Here is a 16608-nt window from a genome sequence, read left to right as displayed (position 1 = left end):
CGTTCCTAACGAATGCAGAACACTTTAAAGGCTTGTAAAATCCTAAAAATTGTACCAAAATGTTACACTTTGCTTATTATAACTAGGAAAATTACAAGTTTTTGCCCGAACAAGCAACTCCGATCTTTGACAGCGTACTGACAGCTCGCCATAACGTCAAGCTGGCGAAAACAACAGTACAATGGGCAAGACGGCAGCTCGAACTGGTCAAAAGTTATTTTTAATAAATAATTTTCCGAATTTTCCACCAACTTCGTAGGAAAATGCTAAAACGGCTTTCTATGAACAAATTGCGTCATACAATACGGGTCTTCAATGTATGCAATAATCTAATACCTCTGCAGAATGATTTTTTTATCCACAGCATAGCCGTCCGTCGGAATTCCACGTATTCATACAAAAATCTCACAAACAAATAAAAGACAAAAAGCCGCATGTAATGTTTGTAATAGATGTATATTTGTTTCTGGTTTGACCTTATTTTACCACGTTCAATGTTGCATAATGGTACAGCTTTAGTATGATTTGATCATCCGTTTGTAGAAATAAAATCAACAGACACAAGTAACTTAATACGCAAAACGCGCGCCCCGTCAGCGCATTTTGCGTTTAGATATTTCGGAACAATAGCACGATGTCTTTTCTGTGTTTACCTAAAAACTTGCCGCGAAGGTTTAGATCGGGGTTTTGGGAACACAAATAAATATATTAAAGCTACACAAGGGCACAGTCCGTGCGATTGGCCATGCTCCGCCGAGACCTGAGGTCGGTTCTCGGCACATCGAGTTCGAATATAGGTAAGGTTGGTTTGTTGTCTTTGCAAAGATGTTGTTTGATTTGGTATTTTTTGTTTTGTTTGGGGGGTTTTTATAAAACTTTTAAGCTGCTTCCCTTGCACTCTCCCGCCGCACGCATACACATCTCGGGGTTGGGAGAAAGAGAGACACCGAGATCGTTTTCCGCGGTTTGGCTGCGTCGGGTAATCTTTGAAGCGGGGCGGAGGGGCGGCCTTCTGACCGCCGGTTAAGCTACCACAGGACGTACACTAGAACTAACAGTTAACAACGTTATTTTCTTCTAAAAATATGACTTCTATCTTCTACGGTTTGTGGTCTAGTGCGGTAGTCACCGCTGCAGGGGCACACACATCGAGCACGTGTTCCTCCACATTCCACGGCAGGGAAGGGCACACACACACACACATTAGACACGGCGATTAGGTTAGTACCATCAGTGGTCAAGAGTGGTCGAACTTCCCGCTTCCAATTAATCCCACGAGGATTATCACATGATGGGGGAAAGTGTGGTAACGCGTGCACGGCGGTAGGCCCCGGACATGAGGTCCCCCTTTCTCCCCGTAGCGTTTTGTGTGTTTAAAGAATGGCACAGATTCTTCCCCGGTTCTGATCGATATGTCGCCGACTGTTGGCAGTGCTGCGCCCTGCGCCACTGTTCGGTCCGCTCCGTCCCGAGCTGCAGCCGGATGTCGTCGTGCCGTTGATTGATTTCAGCTCGAGAAACTCGTACGCGCCCCCATTGGTCGACGCTAGCCGAGCGTTGGTTTGCTCACGCTGCAACCGGTGCATGACGATCCGGTACACGCCGATAATGTCACTGCGCGGTCCGTTCGTCACCGCACGCGCTATCATGTCGCCGGTAATGCCGAGCACTTTCATAAGCCGGCGCGTTTCCGTCTCGAGCGGATGCAGATGCCGATTGCCCTCGGACGAAACGGCCGTCGTCGGGTACATCACGAACCGGCCGTGCTCCTCGTCGATCGTTCGATGTAGCTTTTCGCGCAGATCCACTGCACGCGGAGGCCGCACCCCACCGTCCGGCCCGGTGAGGCTTTCCGCCGACACTAACTCCATCGGGCCGATGCGCTTCTTGAGCGAGCGGCCGAAGGAGAAGCGACGCGGCTTCCGCTCCTGGCTAGCGGCCGAGCTCTCCTTACGACTCCCGTTTGCTCCGCCGGTCGCATCGTTGGCGAGCTGATTCGTATAGTTATTCGTACCATTAGCGTTACTGTTAACAATATTATTATTTGACACATCGTTGGATAGATCCTTGATAAAATGGGAATGATGCAGGTGGTGCTCGGTAACGAGCGTGCCGGTGTCCGACCCCTCGCCGGGCGCGCCAGCCGCCGGGTCCGGCTTGAGCGGATGCAGATAGTTTTCCTCCAGCACGCTGGCGGCCCGCTTGGTGCTGCAAGCGATCGTGCGCAGGTTGGGAATCTCCGGCGGGTTGGCCACCAGCCGCTCGTCCCGCGAGGACGATGACTTCGTGGACGAGGACATGGGCTGGTGCCGTTGGGAGTTGTGCTGGTGGTGATGGTGATGATGACGGTGACGCTGATTGTTGTTGGCAGCACTAAGGTTGTTATCACGACTGGAGGTGGTGGACTCGGGCGAGGAAAGGCGATCGCGAGGCGAGGGGAAAAACCAGAACAACTTTTTCCGCCTCCGTCTAGGAACATTGTTGGGGTTACGAGTTTGGCCGACGGTGGTTTGGGGTTGGTTCGACGATCGTCCCAGACGACCGGCATGATCCTGCGCGTACCGGAACCATTGGCAGTCGAGCAGCTGTTCGATCGTAGGCCTTCGGGATGGTGTATGCACTAGGATGCGCTCTGGAAATGCAAAGCACAAGGCTATTAGCCGACCGGTAGGATACTTTTGCCCAAGCTACTTACGAATAACGCGACAGCACGGTACACTCAGGCTGGTCGAGATGACAAACTCGCCCTTGAGCACGGCCGTCCGCAGCAGTGGAACGGTCGGTGCCTTGAACGGCATGCTGCCCTCCAGCATAAAGTAGAGCAGTATGCCGAGCGCCCAGATATCGACCGGACCGCCAATGTAGTGGTCGTCACTGAACAGCTCCGGTGCGGCGTACGGGGGCGAACCGCAGAACGTATCCAAATGCTGCCAGGGACCGTTTACCAGCTGCGTGCTAAAGCCAAAGTCCGCCAGCTTGATGCGCTCTTCGCTCACGAGCAGCACATTCTCCGCCTTGATATCACGATGCACAAAACCTAAACTATGCTGCAAAAAAAGACAAGAACACCCGTCAATTTCGGATTCAACGATCACCGTGCAACGCGGGACTCATTGCATCCTTCGCCAAATCCTACCAGATGCTTCACAGCCAGTAGCAGTTGTTGGAAAAGCAGTGCAGCGTGTGGTTCCTTGAGCGGGCCAACCTCCGTGATGCGATTGTACAGTTCGCCGCCTTGCACCCATTCGCTGATGAGATGAATCTTTCCCAATGTTTCTATCACTTCAAACAGTCTTTGGGGGAGAAAAGAGCAGAATTCGAAATGCACATCAGTAAACCACCCTATTCCAGGGCTGCGGCAGGAAGGAAGGAAGGAAGTACTTACCTTAGAATAAATGGATGATAGACACACTCGAGCGTGCTGACTTCGCGCGACAACATGCGCAGCGCCTTAGCATCTAAACGACTGGTGTCCACTACCTTGATAGCGACTTTATCTGCAGTGTCACCGTGCGTGCACGCGCAAATTGAGACATGTTCCGGCATGTTAAAGAAAGTGGGGAGAGAAAGAAACCACACGTGAAAAGAGCGCTCGAGAAATCCGTTCATATCATGTTAAATCACAATTATGGCGTTCTTCCTGGGACGTTTTCATTATCCTTTCCCCTCTTTTTTGCTTTCAAACGTCCTTCCATCCCATCTTCCCTTTCCATGGCGGGAGTTAATGATCCTCGTTATATTATGTGTGTGTTGGAAGGAAGGTACTGCGTTGGAATGGAAGAACGCCCATATCGGGGCGCTTCATCGCACCCGACCGTCCGGGGGGAAGTCGCAAAGGGAGGGGGAAGTAAACTACAAATGAAATAATCACCTTTGGTTAATTGATGAACAGCGAGCTTGACACGCGAGAAGTTGCCTCGTCCGATATCGCCACAGAACCGGTACAGGCCGATGCGTCTGCCCAGCGCTACCTACCCACCCAGTGGATGGGGGGAGAGGAAAAGCAACCATTTATGCAGCACAACCCCAACAAGCCGGTAGCACACATCCGGTCGACGGATCAATTAGGAAATGGGGAAGAGAGAAAGAGAAAGAGCGAATGAAGGGTAAATTTTTAAACGACATTAATACACATCCTATCGTTCTTCTTGTTATGTGGACCCAGGATCATGGGTTAGTATCCTTACTAACGGTGGCATGAGCGGGAGGGGACCATGTGTTTATCGATGACTGATTGATGAGTGAAGGTGTTGGAATTGGTGGCGGAAAGAGGAATATTTAATGCATGTGTGTTTGTGTGTGATTTTGACGGCGCAGTAATTGAATGGTTGCATAGGAATTTTACCAATGCGAACCTATTTGATGTTCACGATTGGGTAGAGTTGAACAGCTTCCATCAGCTGAAATGATAACAAGCTTATTGAACAAAATTCCTCCACATCTCCTCTCCTAGAATTGCTCCGTTCCAGAAATTTACGAACGCGTTTTCATTCCTAATCGTTCGGCAAACACGGGACGGGGAGCCGCTGGGTAATTATGCAGCAAGAATGCTAGCTAGTTGTGTTGGCATTATACCACTTTCTCTCCTTGCGCGCAGCAAGGGGGCGTTGTAAATATTCATAGCATGAGCTCAAATTCACCCCAAAAATGTCCCCAAAAAGGCACGAGGAGGAAGGTGACAGAAAGAAGGAATGCTTTAATCCAAAGCTCCAAAAAGAGCACCGCAAGTAGTAAAAACCTTGGGGGGACCTCCTGACAACAAAAGTCACCAGCGCCGCCAGACGCTGGAGCTCATACTGGATTCAGGCCAATCAACTTTTGTGTGGAGTATTGTGGGGCGAAGAGGTTGCTGTTAACGTGGGCGGCGCTTGGGTTTTACGATATTTTATGCCTGCTGCTAGTGAGGAATAAATATGAGCTGAAAACAGGCAGATCAGCTCTCTCAGTTGAGGTCACCCCCGTAAGAATCATGTGTTGGGGTCTTTTCTCGGCTTACACTTTCAAGCTTTTCTGTACACCTTACATTGCTGCTCTGCTTAGCCAGGGTGTTGTAAATACACCGGCGAAAAGGCATGTATGGTAACGCCATTACTTCTACTTAGGAGCTTTCTTCCAGGCCTTACCATTCCGTACAGTTGATGACTCTGTACAAGGAGTGGAAAAACCCATGCAAAACTAATGGGGCACCTTCAACAGCGGTGACTTCTTCACTTGCGGTGACTTTTCTTCCTTTCTTTTTCCAAACTGGCTAGTGTTCAGGCTGGCGGCTTCAGTAAAGTGGGCCGATGATAAACGCACTCGCCAACCGCACACACACACACATTACGCAATGCAGTCACACAGTCTTGGCGTGTCGTGAGGTGCGTCGCGTAAGCCTAATGGCCTGCAAGGTGTTGGTGGGAAATTAAGGGTGCTGGCACTCTGTGCAAAAGCATCGCGCTGGCGGCACGCTTCCGGAAGCAATACCTCATCACTGTACGTGATGGCGAGCAGAGCACCCAAGTACGGAAGTAACTCGTTAGACATTATTTGATCCGATAAGTAGCTGCTCTCTTCCTTTTTGCGTTTGTCTCGCGTGGTGGTGTGATGGTGAGCGGAGGACCCTTTCCCCCTCTTCTCGAGAAGGGCTCTTGATGAGCGCAGTTAACGCCACCATTCGACTCTGGACACCGGGTGGCGATCGTATCAGCACACCGGAGGGTGGCGCCCGTTAGTGGCGCTTTGTTTGGAAATTAATAATCAACCCCCCTTCCTCAATCGCGATGCGAGGGTAGGTGTGTGATGGTGTGTCAAGATGTGGATGGCTCGTGGCACGCGCCCCCGAATGATTGATGGATGTCGTTCACGGACACAAACACACAATGCACAAAAGGCGATGGCGGTATGGCGGTTTTCGGGGAGGGTTTGGGTGTCGTCGCTATGTCTGGCCGGGGAGCTGCTTACCTCTTGCGAACACCGGGGGTCATTCTGGAGGGCGGTTGTGTAGCGCTGGTAGATTGGAGTCTTTGGCGTCGGTACAGCTGATGCTAGAATGCCTTGTTCCACTGCAAGAAAAATGGAATAAATGGAGGCGCGTGTTTTATTAGGATTCGTGTCTGCGTTGAGCGTGGGTTCGGTCACTCGATGTAATTAAGCGCAGGATAAATATTTGATCCAGCGGCCGGAATTGTCCGTCATTTCGATGAAGAAGCAGCAGCAGCAGCAGTACTAATTAGCCAGGACGCACAAAGGCCCATTATACGAGCGTCCCGTAGCAGTCGCCCGTGAAGCGCCATGTTAGCCAATCAAAATTCGAATCAAATCATTGCCGCGGGGGTCGAGTGCCATTTTTATCGCTTCCATGGCAACACACACAGCAAGCGAGCAGGATGGGGAAAACTAATTAATACTTACTTATACATCTTTTAATTTGGAAGATCGCTGCTGAGCACGGATACTAGGCTGACCGGTGCGAGAAGCGTGTTGCAGCAGAACATGATGCCTTTCCGACTCCCAGAGCTTATTGACACATTTTTCTCAATCTATCTGCAAGAAAAGAAAGAAAAGAAAAAAGGAGAACTTTAAAGTAAATGGAAAATTCTTAGACGATCTTGTGATCCAGCCAACATCATCGGAACGTGATTGACATCGACATGGACATGGGCGGAATGGGATCGTGCAGATTAGCACAGTGCTAAGATTATAAATCAATTATGAGCTTTATAAATATCGCCCGCCAACTCGTTCGCGGTAGACAACACAACACTATCCACACAGGGTGAATTGCTTTGTTAACCCCGGAACGAGAGTGTGTGTGCGTGTGTGCTATGGAAACAAGGGCACACAAAGCGTGTGCATTCTAATCCAAATCTAGCCTGCTCCCCGCCTCCTTGATTGGCAGGTTCATGTTTGTGCATTTAATATTTGACAAAGGATATAAATAGCTCCAGCACTCTGTGCTGGAAGGCAAAGGCGCGAGTCAAAGCGAGCAAAAGGTGTTAATTTAAGCTACTTCGTCGCGGATTAGTTACCCCTCGCGATGGGGGTCGTGATCACGTTTGGGCTGTGCGTTGCTTTGTTTCCGTTTTCCGTTCCAACTGGAGAATGCAGACGACAAGAGACAAGAGGCCTACTAAGTTTGCGTGTTGCTTTTAATGAAATTTCCTTACACCGGTGTAGAGTGTATCAAACGTCGAAAGGACACCGATATCCTCCCCGGACGCATATCCGTGCTGGGTGGGCCTTTGGCGTTTAATCGATCAAACGAACCCGAGGACGGATGACGCTGACGCTCGGCTTGGCTTGGATCATCAATGGGTCAGAGTAGTGGAGTAGAGCGGTAGAGCGGAGGAACCCGTGGAGCGAAAACAGTTTAAATCCCATTCTCGCACGTGGAGTTGGAATAAAGCTACGTTTTATCACGCCATAGTTGTGAAGAACTTGCGGAAGACTCCGTGTTTCCCAAGTAGTTAGCTTCACATTCAATCTTTCCATGCCATCACGCGCCCACTATCGGAGCACCCTAAGAGGGGTGAGTTGGGGCGCGAATTAAGTCAATTATCATGTTCTCAGCCCATGTGTGTGTGTGTGTCTGCTCGCCCCCGTCAGCCGCCTCAGAGAATAGGGTGCTAAATAATTTCACATTTTTATTGATTCGTCCCGCTTCCAGAAATGAATCCATTAGACCGTCGATGGTGGTCCCAAAGCCCCCGAAAGACCCTCAGGTTTCTTTGTTGAGCTTTATCCCTCTCTCTATCTCCCTATGGGGTCTTTGAGGTCCTTGTGCCGAAAAGGGAAGCACCGAATAAAGGGTTCTTCAAAAGGATGACACCGTACACCGTACACGTACACCGGGCGAACGAGCTCATAAGGGCTTTTGGAGTATCCTGATCGATTATGATGGCACTGGAAAGTGATACTTTCGTGGCCCTATCCTATTACACACCGTAAATGATTGATTAGTTAATGGAAAAATGGTCGATTTTCAATAACAAATAGCAACGTTCAGAAAGGATGGATAGAGGAGTGGATTGGCAGTTTTCCCAACATGCAACCCAATCCCAACCTTCCAACTCCCAACCGCACTGCCTCGGTGTCGGTCCAGTGTCGCTAATCGTCCTTAACATAATCCCAAGGTTCAAGGTTGTTCGAGTTCAAGACAATACGGGCCGCAAAGTTTGTTTTGTTGGTCGTTCGAATCGAGCAAGGAAGTTCAAGACTGGGGCGTATTGATTCTTCTTCCGTCCCGAGAAGGTGGGTGTGTGTGTGCAGTGGTACTGTTTATTTGGTGAAGCAGAAAAGTTGAAGTTGTGCTCTGTGTGTGTGTTGTGTGCCATGGGTAATGGCGGTGCTTTTACCAGGAATAAGCTGTTAAATATGTTCATACATATTTAACAGCTTATTCGGCACCCTTTAGGACCCGAATTTTCCCAACCTTTTCTAATTACACGTTAATATTTTTACAAATCTCCCAAAAACCCAACCGCCTCCAACACGCTGCGGCAAAGCTCGCTCCTGCAACCAGCAAATAATATGCTTAATTAAACAACCTTGATTAAAATCAATTGCGATTCAATCACACCTTTTTGATTGCTGCTGTGGGTGAAAGCCTTTCTCTTCACCTCTTTTCCCGCTTCGTTTCTATGCAAGTATTCCCGCTATCGCGCCATAGAATACATGTAACAACAGTCATAGCATGCGGCTCATTTGCTTTCATTGTGCTGAGTGGATAGGTTACGAGCGAACGGCCGTGCTGGCGGCTGTGGTGGGCTACAAACAAAACTTCATCGGACCTTCATGCTTTACATCCAACAACCCGCGGGGGATAGGGCACGGTCCAGGAAGGTTTTCGGAAACGCAATGGAAAACACGGGCTTGCGACGAGAGATGCGGGGAGGGGGTTCACAACAGCAATATGCTCCGGCGGGTTGCTGGCTCTGTAGTGGGTATAAAATTGGTTTTATTTGAAATCGATATTCAACGAGAGCCAGGTGAAGAGAAGGCGCTCCCGGGGTGCCAGGTGCGTGTGCGGGTGTGTGTGTGTGTGTGTGTGGTATGTGTGTCGGGCGATGTCCTTTTTCGCCATTGACGAAAAGCCGCCTAACCTGCGATGAAAATGGAAAATCCATTTGGAGAAACAAGCTTTTTGCGTAATGTACAAGGAACTTTAAATCCCACAGGATGGCACAGTGTCCTCCCTCGGGGGCCCCGCTGGGGTAGACAGCTGTCGTAAACATAACCCAGCAAAGCAAAGCTCATGCCCTGTGAGGCTTATGTAAGTCCTCGAGTCCAGCAACTGGACGTCTCAATCAAGATGGATGTGTTTTTAATATATTTTTAGCACATCCAGTAGGCGAGCGCGCGTGCCTGCTGTCTTTTTAACGTTTCATTTGTCCAAAAATGCCTCGGCAAAGTAGGCGATACGATACCCCCGAGAGAGGTCGCGAGTACGCGATAAGGCAAGGCTTACTGACACACTGTCGCATAGCTGTAGCACAAGATAGCGAAAAGGTTCGTCGTAGCAGGCTAGGAGAAAGGGCATGCCTTCAAATTAGAATCAATACCTCGTTGTGACGCTCCTTCTCTCCTTCTTCCCCCCTCATCCAATGGGTCGAGGAGTTGATTTGACGCTCCGGCAAAGTTCCCAAGCAAGCAGGGGTCGGCCTACACGGTAAGGTAAGTGAGTAAGTGACCGCCCGAGTAAGATAAGAAGACGGCACAACAACAACACAAATGGAAAGCAAAGTGCCAGGCTTTTAACCGGACGTCGCACACAACCACACCCGGGTGACGTGTGTGACAAGTCCGGAATCAAGATTTACGAGTGTTTCGGCAACAATACCGCAGAGCATAATGCGTGACGATGTTGGTGACTTGGCTTCCGGACGAGGTCAGTCCTCGCGCGGCAGTTTTGTTGCGAAGTGTTGCGGACAGCACCAATTCCGGCGCCCGTTGGCGTTGATTTTTTACTCCTCACTCAAACCCCCCCAACCAAGGTGTGTTTAGGTTTGTGCCCAACACACAGCACTCAGCACTCAGCAAACCATTAGGGAAGAAGTTGTTAATATCTAGAGGACGTTCTGATTTAAGCCAAGTACGCATGATATGATGGGTATGGTTGTTATTCTGGTCTGAAAATTGTTTCATTTTCTTTCCCCATTGACCGCTCCTGGTACAGGATGGTGGAAGCACACACCCTTCACAATGCGGCAAAATCCGTGCGGTGGCCCGTGTACACAACAGCCTGACAGGAATTCCCTGGGCAACGATTACTGCTACTTCCACCACACCGACATTGTCCCCACAGCACACAGGCTCAATGTCAGCAATTGAGACGTTGTTGGTACAATTGAATTAAAAAAATGCGTCCGCCTTATCTATGTGCCATGTGCCTCCTCTTCTCTTTCGCCCCTGTCTCCCCCCCCCTCCCTCTCTTCCATCCCCTGTTTGAGGACCAACGTTTGAGTGCAATTGCGGAGTTTGATGCAATCTAAAGCAACCTTGCCACGGCGCAGCACGGTAGTAGTAGCAGAAGTCGTCCATTTTATTGCATGTATCGCGTGGAATTGAAAGTTTCCAGGATGTTTGTCCGCGTTTGGGAGGGGGGCGGTGGTTGGGATATAAATTATCGATCAATTAATGTGTCCAGTATCGATCCGTGTTGGTTTCGGTGTGTAACAACACAACATACTCTAGGCGACTGGCTGGCTGGCCTGTCTGCGGCATAGTGTACGGCCATCTATGATAAGTTTTCAAACAATCTAAACCAACGGGGCTGTAAAGCAATAAACGCCATTAAACAATCGGTAAACAGTTGGCTCGGTGGACCTACAACAATAGCCGCTTGCGTTTGCGAAGCTTGGACGAAACTTTCCTCCAAACAAGTTAAACGTTTCCCTATAATTCGCTTTAACAAGTTTGCAGAAAGTCTTTACAAGTTTGCCACCACCGCCGTGCGCTTGGATCCTTCCTTCCTTGCTTGAGTTAATTTCCCTTCGTCGCCACTGTTCTTCGGTGGTACGGGGACCGCGCCGCGGGAATTGATGCGACACTTGATGCTCTCCTAATGTTGTTATAAATAGTTTTCATTCCGTACCGACGGCTTGATGATGATGATGGTGGGAGGAATTGGCACACAAGAGACAGACTGGCTGGCTGTTCGCATTAGTTTGGCGCGCTCGAGGGGGGAAATGGAGCAGAAATTTAACTAAAATGTCACTAATTCTCGGGAGTCGGGTCCAAGACCCAAGAACGCGCGCCCGCGCACCGCGAGAGAGCTGAAAGGACGCGAAAGTGATTTAGATGAAAATAGCGATGAAATTGTGCTTCTTCTTATTTCGCCCTTTCGTATTACATTTCATCCAAGAGCTGGGCGGGCACGCCGACTTCGATCGATCGTGCTGGGATATCGCTGGGAGAAATGTGATGTTGTGTATGGAAAATCCAACAGCATCCCGGTGCCGTGTTTGTTTACTTACACGAACGATGCGATGCTGCTGCCTGCTGTACGCGGCGCGATGCCTTGTGTACAGTGTTCTTGCTCCCCATGATTTGCTAAAGGGCATTTGGATATGTCGATGGTGTTGTTGGGCAGAGGAGGTAGGTTGTAGGTACTCGTTGATGAGCGATTTGTTTTGCTAAGGGTATGGCGATGGATGGGAAGGAAGGATGGATTTAATCGCCTTAGGCGATCATCGTCCCATCATCGTCCCATCATCATCGTAAGGAAGCGAGAAGCGCTTTTGTTATCGACATCTTCCCTCTTATGGTGCGGGGTGGGTTTGTGCCAGAGCCAGAGCATCATCAGCTCCAGAGACAGCTGAAAGGAGTTGTTTTTCAAATAAAAATCTAATAGCTTTCCCGCGAGCTCGAGGACGTTGATGGCGCGCCGTTGTCAGGCAGAAAACTCCCGAGAAACCATAAAACTATGTGCAACAGCAGTAAACTGCCAGTTGCCGTTGGAGCGTTAAACGTGCGGATACTGTTTTTTGTATTTTTTTTGCGCACACCATAGGCCCACGAATCGTGGAAATTATCATAATCATGCCGGACCACTTTAGCTGCATTGGCTACGGGCGTATTTGCATTATCATCGTCAACTATTATTATCATACCGCCTTACTTTGCTCTGCTGGGGGCTTGCCGGCCGGAATGAGGTGGAAGATTTGTGCAATTAAAATCAATTGTCAGTGCAAAAAAGAAAAAAAGAAGAAGCATTTCCATCACACTCCAATGATTGCGAATGACCTTGGCAAAAAGTGTTATTATGTTAGTGCAAAAGTGTTTATGCCATTGCACGATATCTACCGATATACAAGATACACACACAAGAAACAGTGGCATACAAATTGGCAATGTTGCTGCAGGTCGTCCCCACTCAAAGTCCAATGGTCCAGATCTGAACGACGACGACTGCTCCTTCTGGTCGTGACATTGGTCCGAAGGAAAAGTTCACAATCTTTCTCCCGGCGGGCACTGGAACCCTTTTGCGCAGGTTGGCGTGGTCAAGGACTGTCGTCGTCCTGTGCTTGTTGGTGGTTGTTGGTTCATGCTCGCCTCGCATTGACAAAATGGTCCACTAGCACGAATACCGGTGCTGCCCACTGTGTGGTCAGTTCGGTCTGCACGGAATATGCTTGTGTAAATTACAATCATAAAAGGGCAGATTGTTCTCGCTCTCTGTGCCCCGAGTGATTGTCGCATGTTTGGAAAAGCACGGCAAAAAATGTGGACAAGAGCACTGAATTCAAAACATATGCTACCCAACCAACAACGCAGCTGTGGTGTTTTCCCCGCGGGCAGCTGGCTCATCTGGGCAAGCTAGCTCATTGCACAATATCGAAATGTGGGTCTCGTGCCGTCGTCTTGCGCAGCAATTCTTCCGCACGCGGGAATAAAAGATTCCAGCGAAATGTGTACCAGCTTTATCATTTCAACATGGATAGCAAATAATAATGGCGATGTACAATGACGCGGAGCAAATCACCGGCTGGAGGGCAGACAGACCAGTGAGTGTGCCCTTCTTGCCCCTATCCAGGAAAACACGGGCGCGGATCCGACGACACATCATCGGGTATGCAAATTTGTGTAATTTAAACCAATCGGTGCTTTTTCCTGCTCTTCTCGGTCGAAATTGTAGACGATTGCTGTATAAATATGTAATCATAAGAAAGCCGTGCAGTTGGGCACACAAGGAGCATGCTGAAGGAGTCCTTTTGTTAGTCCTGGCCACGGCCACGGGAGATATGGTCGTTATGTCCCTTATCTCTTTTTAAAAGCTCTGTTCATTTGTATGGTGAATTTTGAAGTTTGCTATGAGTTTGTAAAAATTGTAGTAAATATAAAAAACGATGACTTTATCTTACCTTTTGGTTGGTTAAACTCTCATTCGGGCCTGGTTTCCTCCTGGTCTGATGTCAACACTTTGCTCTAAATTTAATTCTGTAATATTTGTATACACTTCAAGGACGGGTCGACACCGCGGTTCAATACGCTTATTGTGAACTGCAAAATATGTAAAAGTTTATATTTACTATTACCCTGCGATCTCAATGTTTACACACACACACAGGCACGCTCCTCCCAGCAAAACAAGATCAATTCGCGCGATTATTTTAGCTCAAAACGCACACAAACAAGCACTGTTGCTGCTGCTGCCGCATCAGCATTCTTGCACTTTTGTCAACAAAATCTCGCACACTCAACAAATTCATGTCAGCCGCAGGCAGGGAAAACAATATCACCATTTAAACGGGGGACAAGCAACACGAACAAAAAAAGGTAAATGCCTCGGTGGGGTTGGTGTGTGTTGTGTTGTTTGCAAGGTCGCGCGACAGGTACGCAATGGGCGGGCAAAATAGTGTTTCTTGGCGAGGGGTGGGGCGGTGCAGCAGCAGCAGCAGCAGCAGCAGCAGGGAATGGGTGAAGAGTGTTACGACCAGAACGAATCCGGATCCGGCGAATCCTCTCTGCGCCGATGATGGTTGGTGAATGCTCTTTTGTTAACATTCGTTTCACTTTTCGTCGCGCACCGCATTGTGCGTTTTGCTCCATTTGTTGTTGTTGTTTTTTTTTAGCAAAGTGTGTGCGCGTTGGACGGATGCACTCTTCACCCTCCCCCTTTACACCACTTCCCGTGTACTGTTGATTTCCCTCATACATCCCAACCACCTCCGCAATGTTCCGATCGTTTCTTTTCCTCGTCGAATTATTTGGGGGGGTTAAAACAATCTTTTCACTTGCAACACAACACACCAAATATCCCAACAATGACCCAAAATTGGAAAAAAACACACACAAGTACACACTCAAAAAACAGCTTGCTGGTTCACTTATTTTCAGCTCAATGTCGCTGCTGGTGCGTTTTCTGCAATCAACAACAATGATTGGAAAGTCACAGCATACTAGAGCGGGCAGACACACACAAACACAACCGAGAGCACACAAGAGATGTCCCCAGAGTGTACGAAAACACAGAGACACACAGATGATGATGTAAAAAACCGTTGTCAGGGTGATGGGAAAACTGTTCGCTTTGGGCTGCGGCACGCAATCTATCTGTAACATCCGGAGAGCACATCGGTTCGCCCACTACCCACTAGCAGCAGCGGGCAGTCGGGTATAGGTGGTAGGTGGTCGGACACGGACGACACCGACCCGCATCATCCACCTAAGGAGAGACGCGGTGCATATCTTGTTCTCTCTCTCGGTGCATCTTGCTTCTCCCGGGGTTTTGCAACAAAGCCAAAACAAATCGGAGAGCGAAACAAAAGCGGAGGCCCGAACTTTCTGCCCTCCAATATGGCAAATTCGTGCGATGGACGGCAACGAATTTTGCCACCAAAAATCGCAAGTGGTCGCGGCCAACTGTGAACGGAGAGTGAGCGCAAGCAGCATGATGGGACTTGGATGTTCTAATGCAAACCCCGTCGAAACTAAGGTGAGAATGAGAATGAAAGAAAGATAGAGTGTGTGTCAGCTAGAAGAGACAAGATGCTGCGGTGTTTGTTTGAGATGAGCTGCGAAAGAGGGTGTGCTGTGTGGGTGCACCGGGGGATGGTTAGGGTAGATTGACAAACTGGATCATCCTCATCCGGTGTCAACATCTTGCCGGTCGATTGAAGATCAGGGAGAAGGAAGGGCGGACGACGATATTAAATTACCGCGCTCGAGTTGTGTTAGAATTACATCGAATTACAGCGCGAATCCCACCGCAGTTCACTTGCTACTATCGCGAGAAGTAGGCAAATTCTCCTCCCCCGGACACACTCTTCTGCCTCTCCACCTCGTCCACCTACAGACCTCGTGGCTGGGAGCATTTGCTTATCAACACAAACATCAGCGCGAGGAGGTTTCAGTGTGCCTTGGGTGATCTCGCACCCGGCCCGGTTATCAAGGGGGGGGGGGGGCTTAACGTCGCGGGGTGTGCTGTGCCAGGCATAACTCTCCCTTTCCCCCACAAAGACACACACACAAGAGCACTTTTTGTTGGCACAATGAACATCATTCTTCTTTCAGGTTCTTTCTGGTTGACGATGGTGGCACGATCTCCACACTGTCCCCAAATAGGAAGTCGGCAAAAAGGAAACCAAAAAAAGGAACACCCATAATCAAATGCTCTTCCTCGCGCGCGCCACACACACACACACCTTCACTTTTCACCAAACTCCCGTGACGATCCCCTAGCAGCCGAAACCGAAACGTTGCCGTGGGTGAGATGAGACTGACCGCGAGCAGACCGCGGCACACGCGAGACGGACCCGGCGATACGATCCGAAGTGAACTGACGGAGTCGCGAGAACGTCGGGGTCGCGTCGGTCCCTTTGCTTGCCGAATTGTAATCGCGCTGCATCCACCCCGTTGGGCTGCTGCACGATGGGCCGTTCGAGCGGATGAAAGTGTCCAAAATTTCGTAGCAAATTCAATACTGGATTCGGTCGCCATTGGCAACGCAGCATTTCAAAGGTCCGGAGCTATAGGAATTGTGCAAATCATGAAATTATTATGAAAAGATATTTTTTTAGAGATAATTTAGCTAAAACTGATATTTTCAATAGAAATTTGAAAACTGTTTTATTACACTTTCTTTAACGTGACCAAACATAGTGTTGTTGAGGCGTTCGGATCATATTTTGATTAGACGTTGCAATATGAGTAAACCGCCCATAGTGAGCAGGCGCTGGTTTGTCTCTCCCGCGAACCACGCTCGAAGTCTCTGTTTTGGGGTGAAAATCTCTGAATTAACTCTCTCTCTCTCGCTGCTTTGTTCTCTTTGCAGGGTTGTTGCAATCGGGAGGGCCGGTTTCCAACATCTTCCGGCCGGTTGGTTTTTGCTAATACATGAACACTTCCCTCCCTTTAAGTCTCCTTCTCCAACCCCCTGCTGCAGCTGATAAACGAACGCTTCGATGTTGATGATACTGAAGCGGAGAGTCGCAGCCTGTTCTCTCCGGTCCATCCAGCTCCAGCTTGGAAAGGAATCTCAATTTTCCATAGCAATCAAAAATTGAAGTCCTCACAGGGGGTTTCGTGCACGCGGACAATGCATCAAATCCCGGGACTGTGAAGCAAAACTTGGCCCTTGATTGGCCCTATCCTTCCATCCTTCGGAGATTTCCGCACGTTGTCGTG

General features: G+C 49.1%; 2 protein-coding genes across 9 annotated transcripts in view; both read right to left on the bottom strand.

Moving 5' to 3' along the window:
- The window catches only part of LOC1278098 (myosin-11), a 109390-nt gene that overhangs the window by 274 nt on the left and 92508 nt on the right, over positions 1 to 16608 (bottom strand). The gene's annotated exons all lie outside the window — the stretch shown is intronic.
- Positions 438 to 15825, bottom strand: LOC1278093 (probable serine/threonine-protein kinase MARK-A). Of its 8 annotated transcripts, none has more exons than XM_061654200.1 (10): positions 15627 to 15774; positions 14274 to 14344; positions 13344 to 13482; positions 6394 to 6525; positions 5944 to 6044; positions 3872 to 3971; positions 3386 to 3497; positions 3137 to 3293; positions 2696 to 3047; positions 438 to 2632 (listed from the first exon to the last, which is right to left on the bottom strand). In XM_061654200.1, coding segments are annotated over exons 4-10 (2082 nt in total). In that variant the 5' UTR covers positions 6395 to 6525; positions 13344 to 13482; positions 14274 to 14344; positions 15627 to 15774; the 3' UTR covers positions 438 to 1373. The 8 variants fall into 8 exon arrangements, with proteins under 8 accessions (XP_061510184.1, XP_061510191.1, XP_061510190.1 ...); XM_061654207.1 differs by having other exon boundaries at positions 14286 to 14344; XM_061654206.1 differs by lacking the exon at positions 14274 to 14344 and having other exon boundaries at positions 15627 to 15825.

Source organism: Anopheles gambiae, chromosome 3 (genome assembly GCF_943734735.2).
Source record: "Anopheles gambiae chromosome 3, idAnoGambNW_F1_1, whole genome shotgun sequence".
Lineage (NCBI taxonomy): Eukaryota > Metazoa > Arthropoda > Insecta > Diptera > Culicidae > Anopheles > Anopheles gambiae.
The sequence above is the reverse complement of the archived record's forward strand: the minus strand, read 5'-3'. Positions and strand labels throughout refer to the sequence as shown.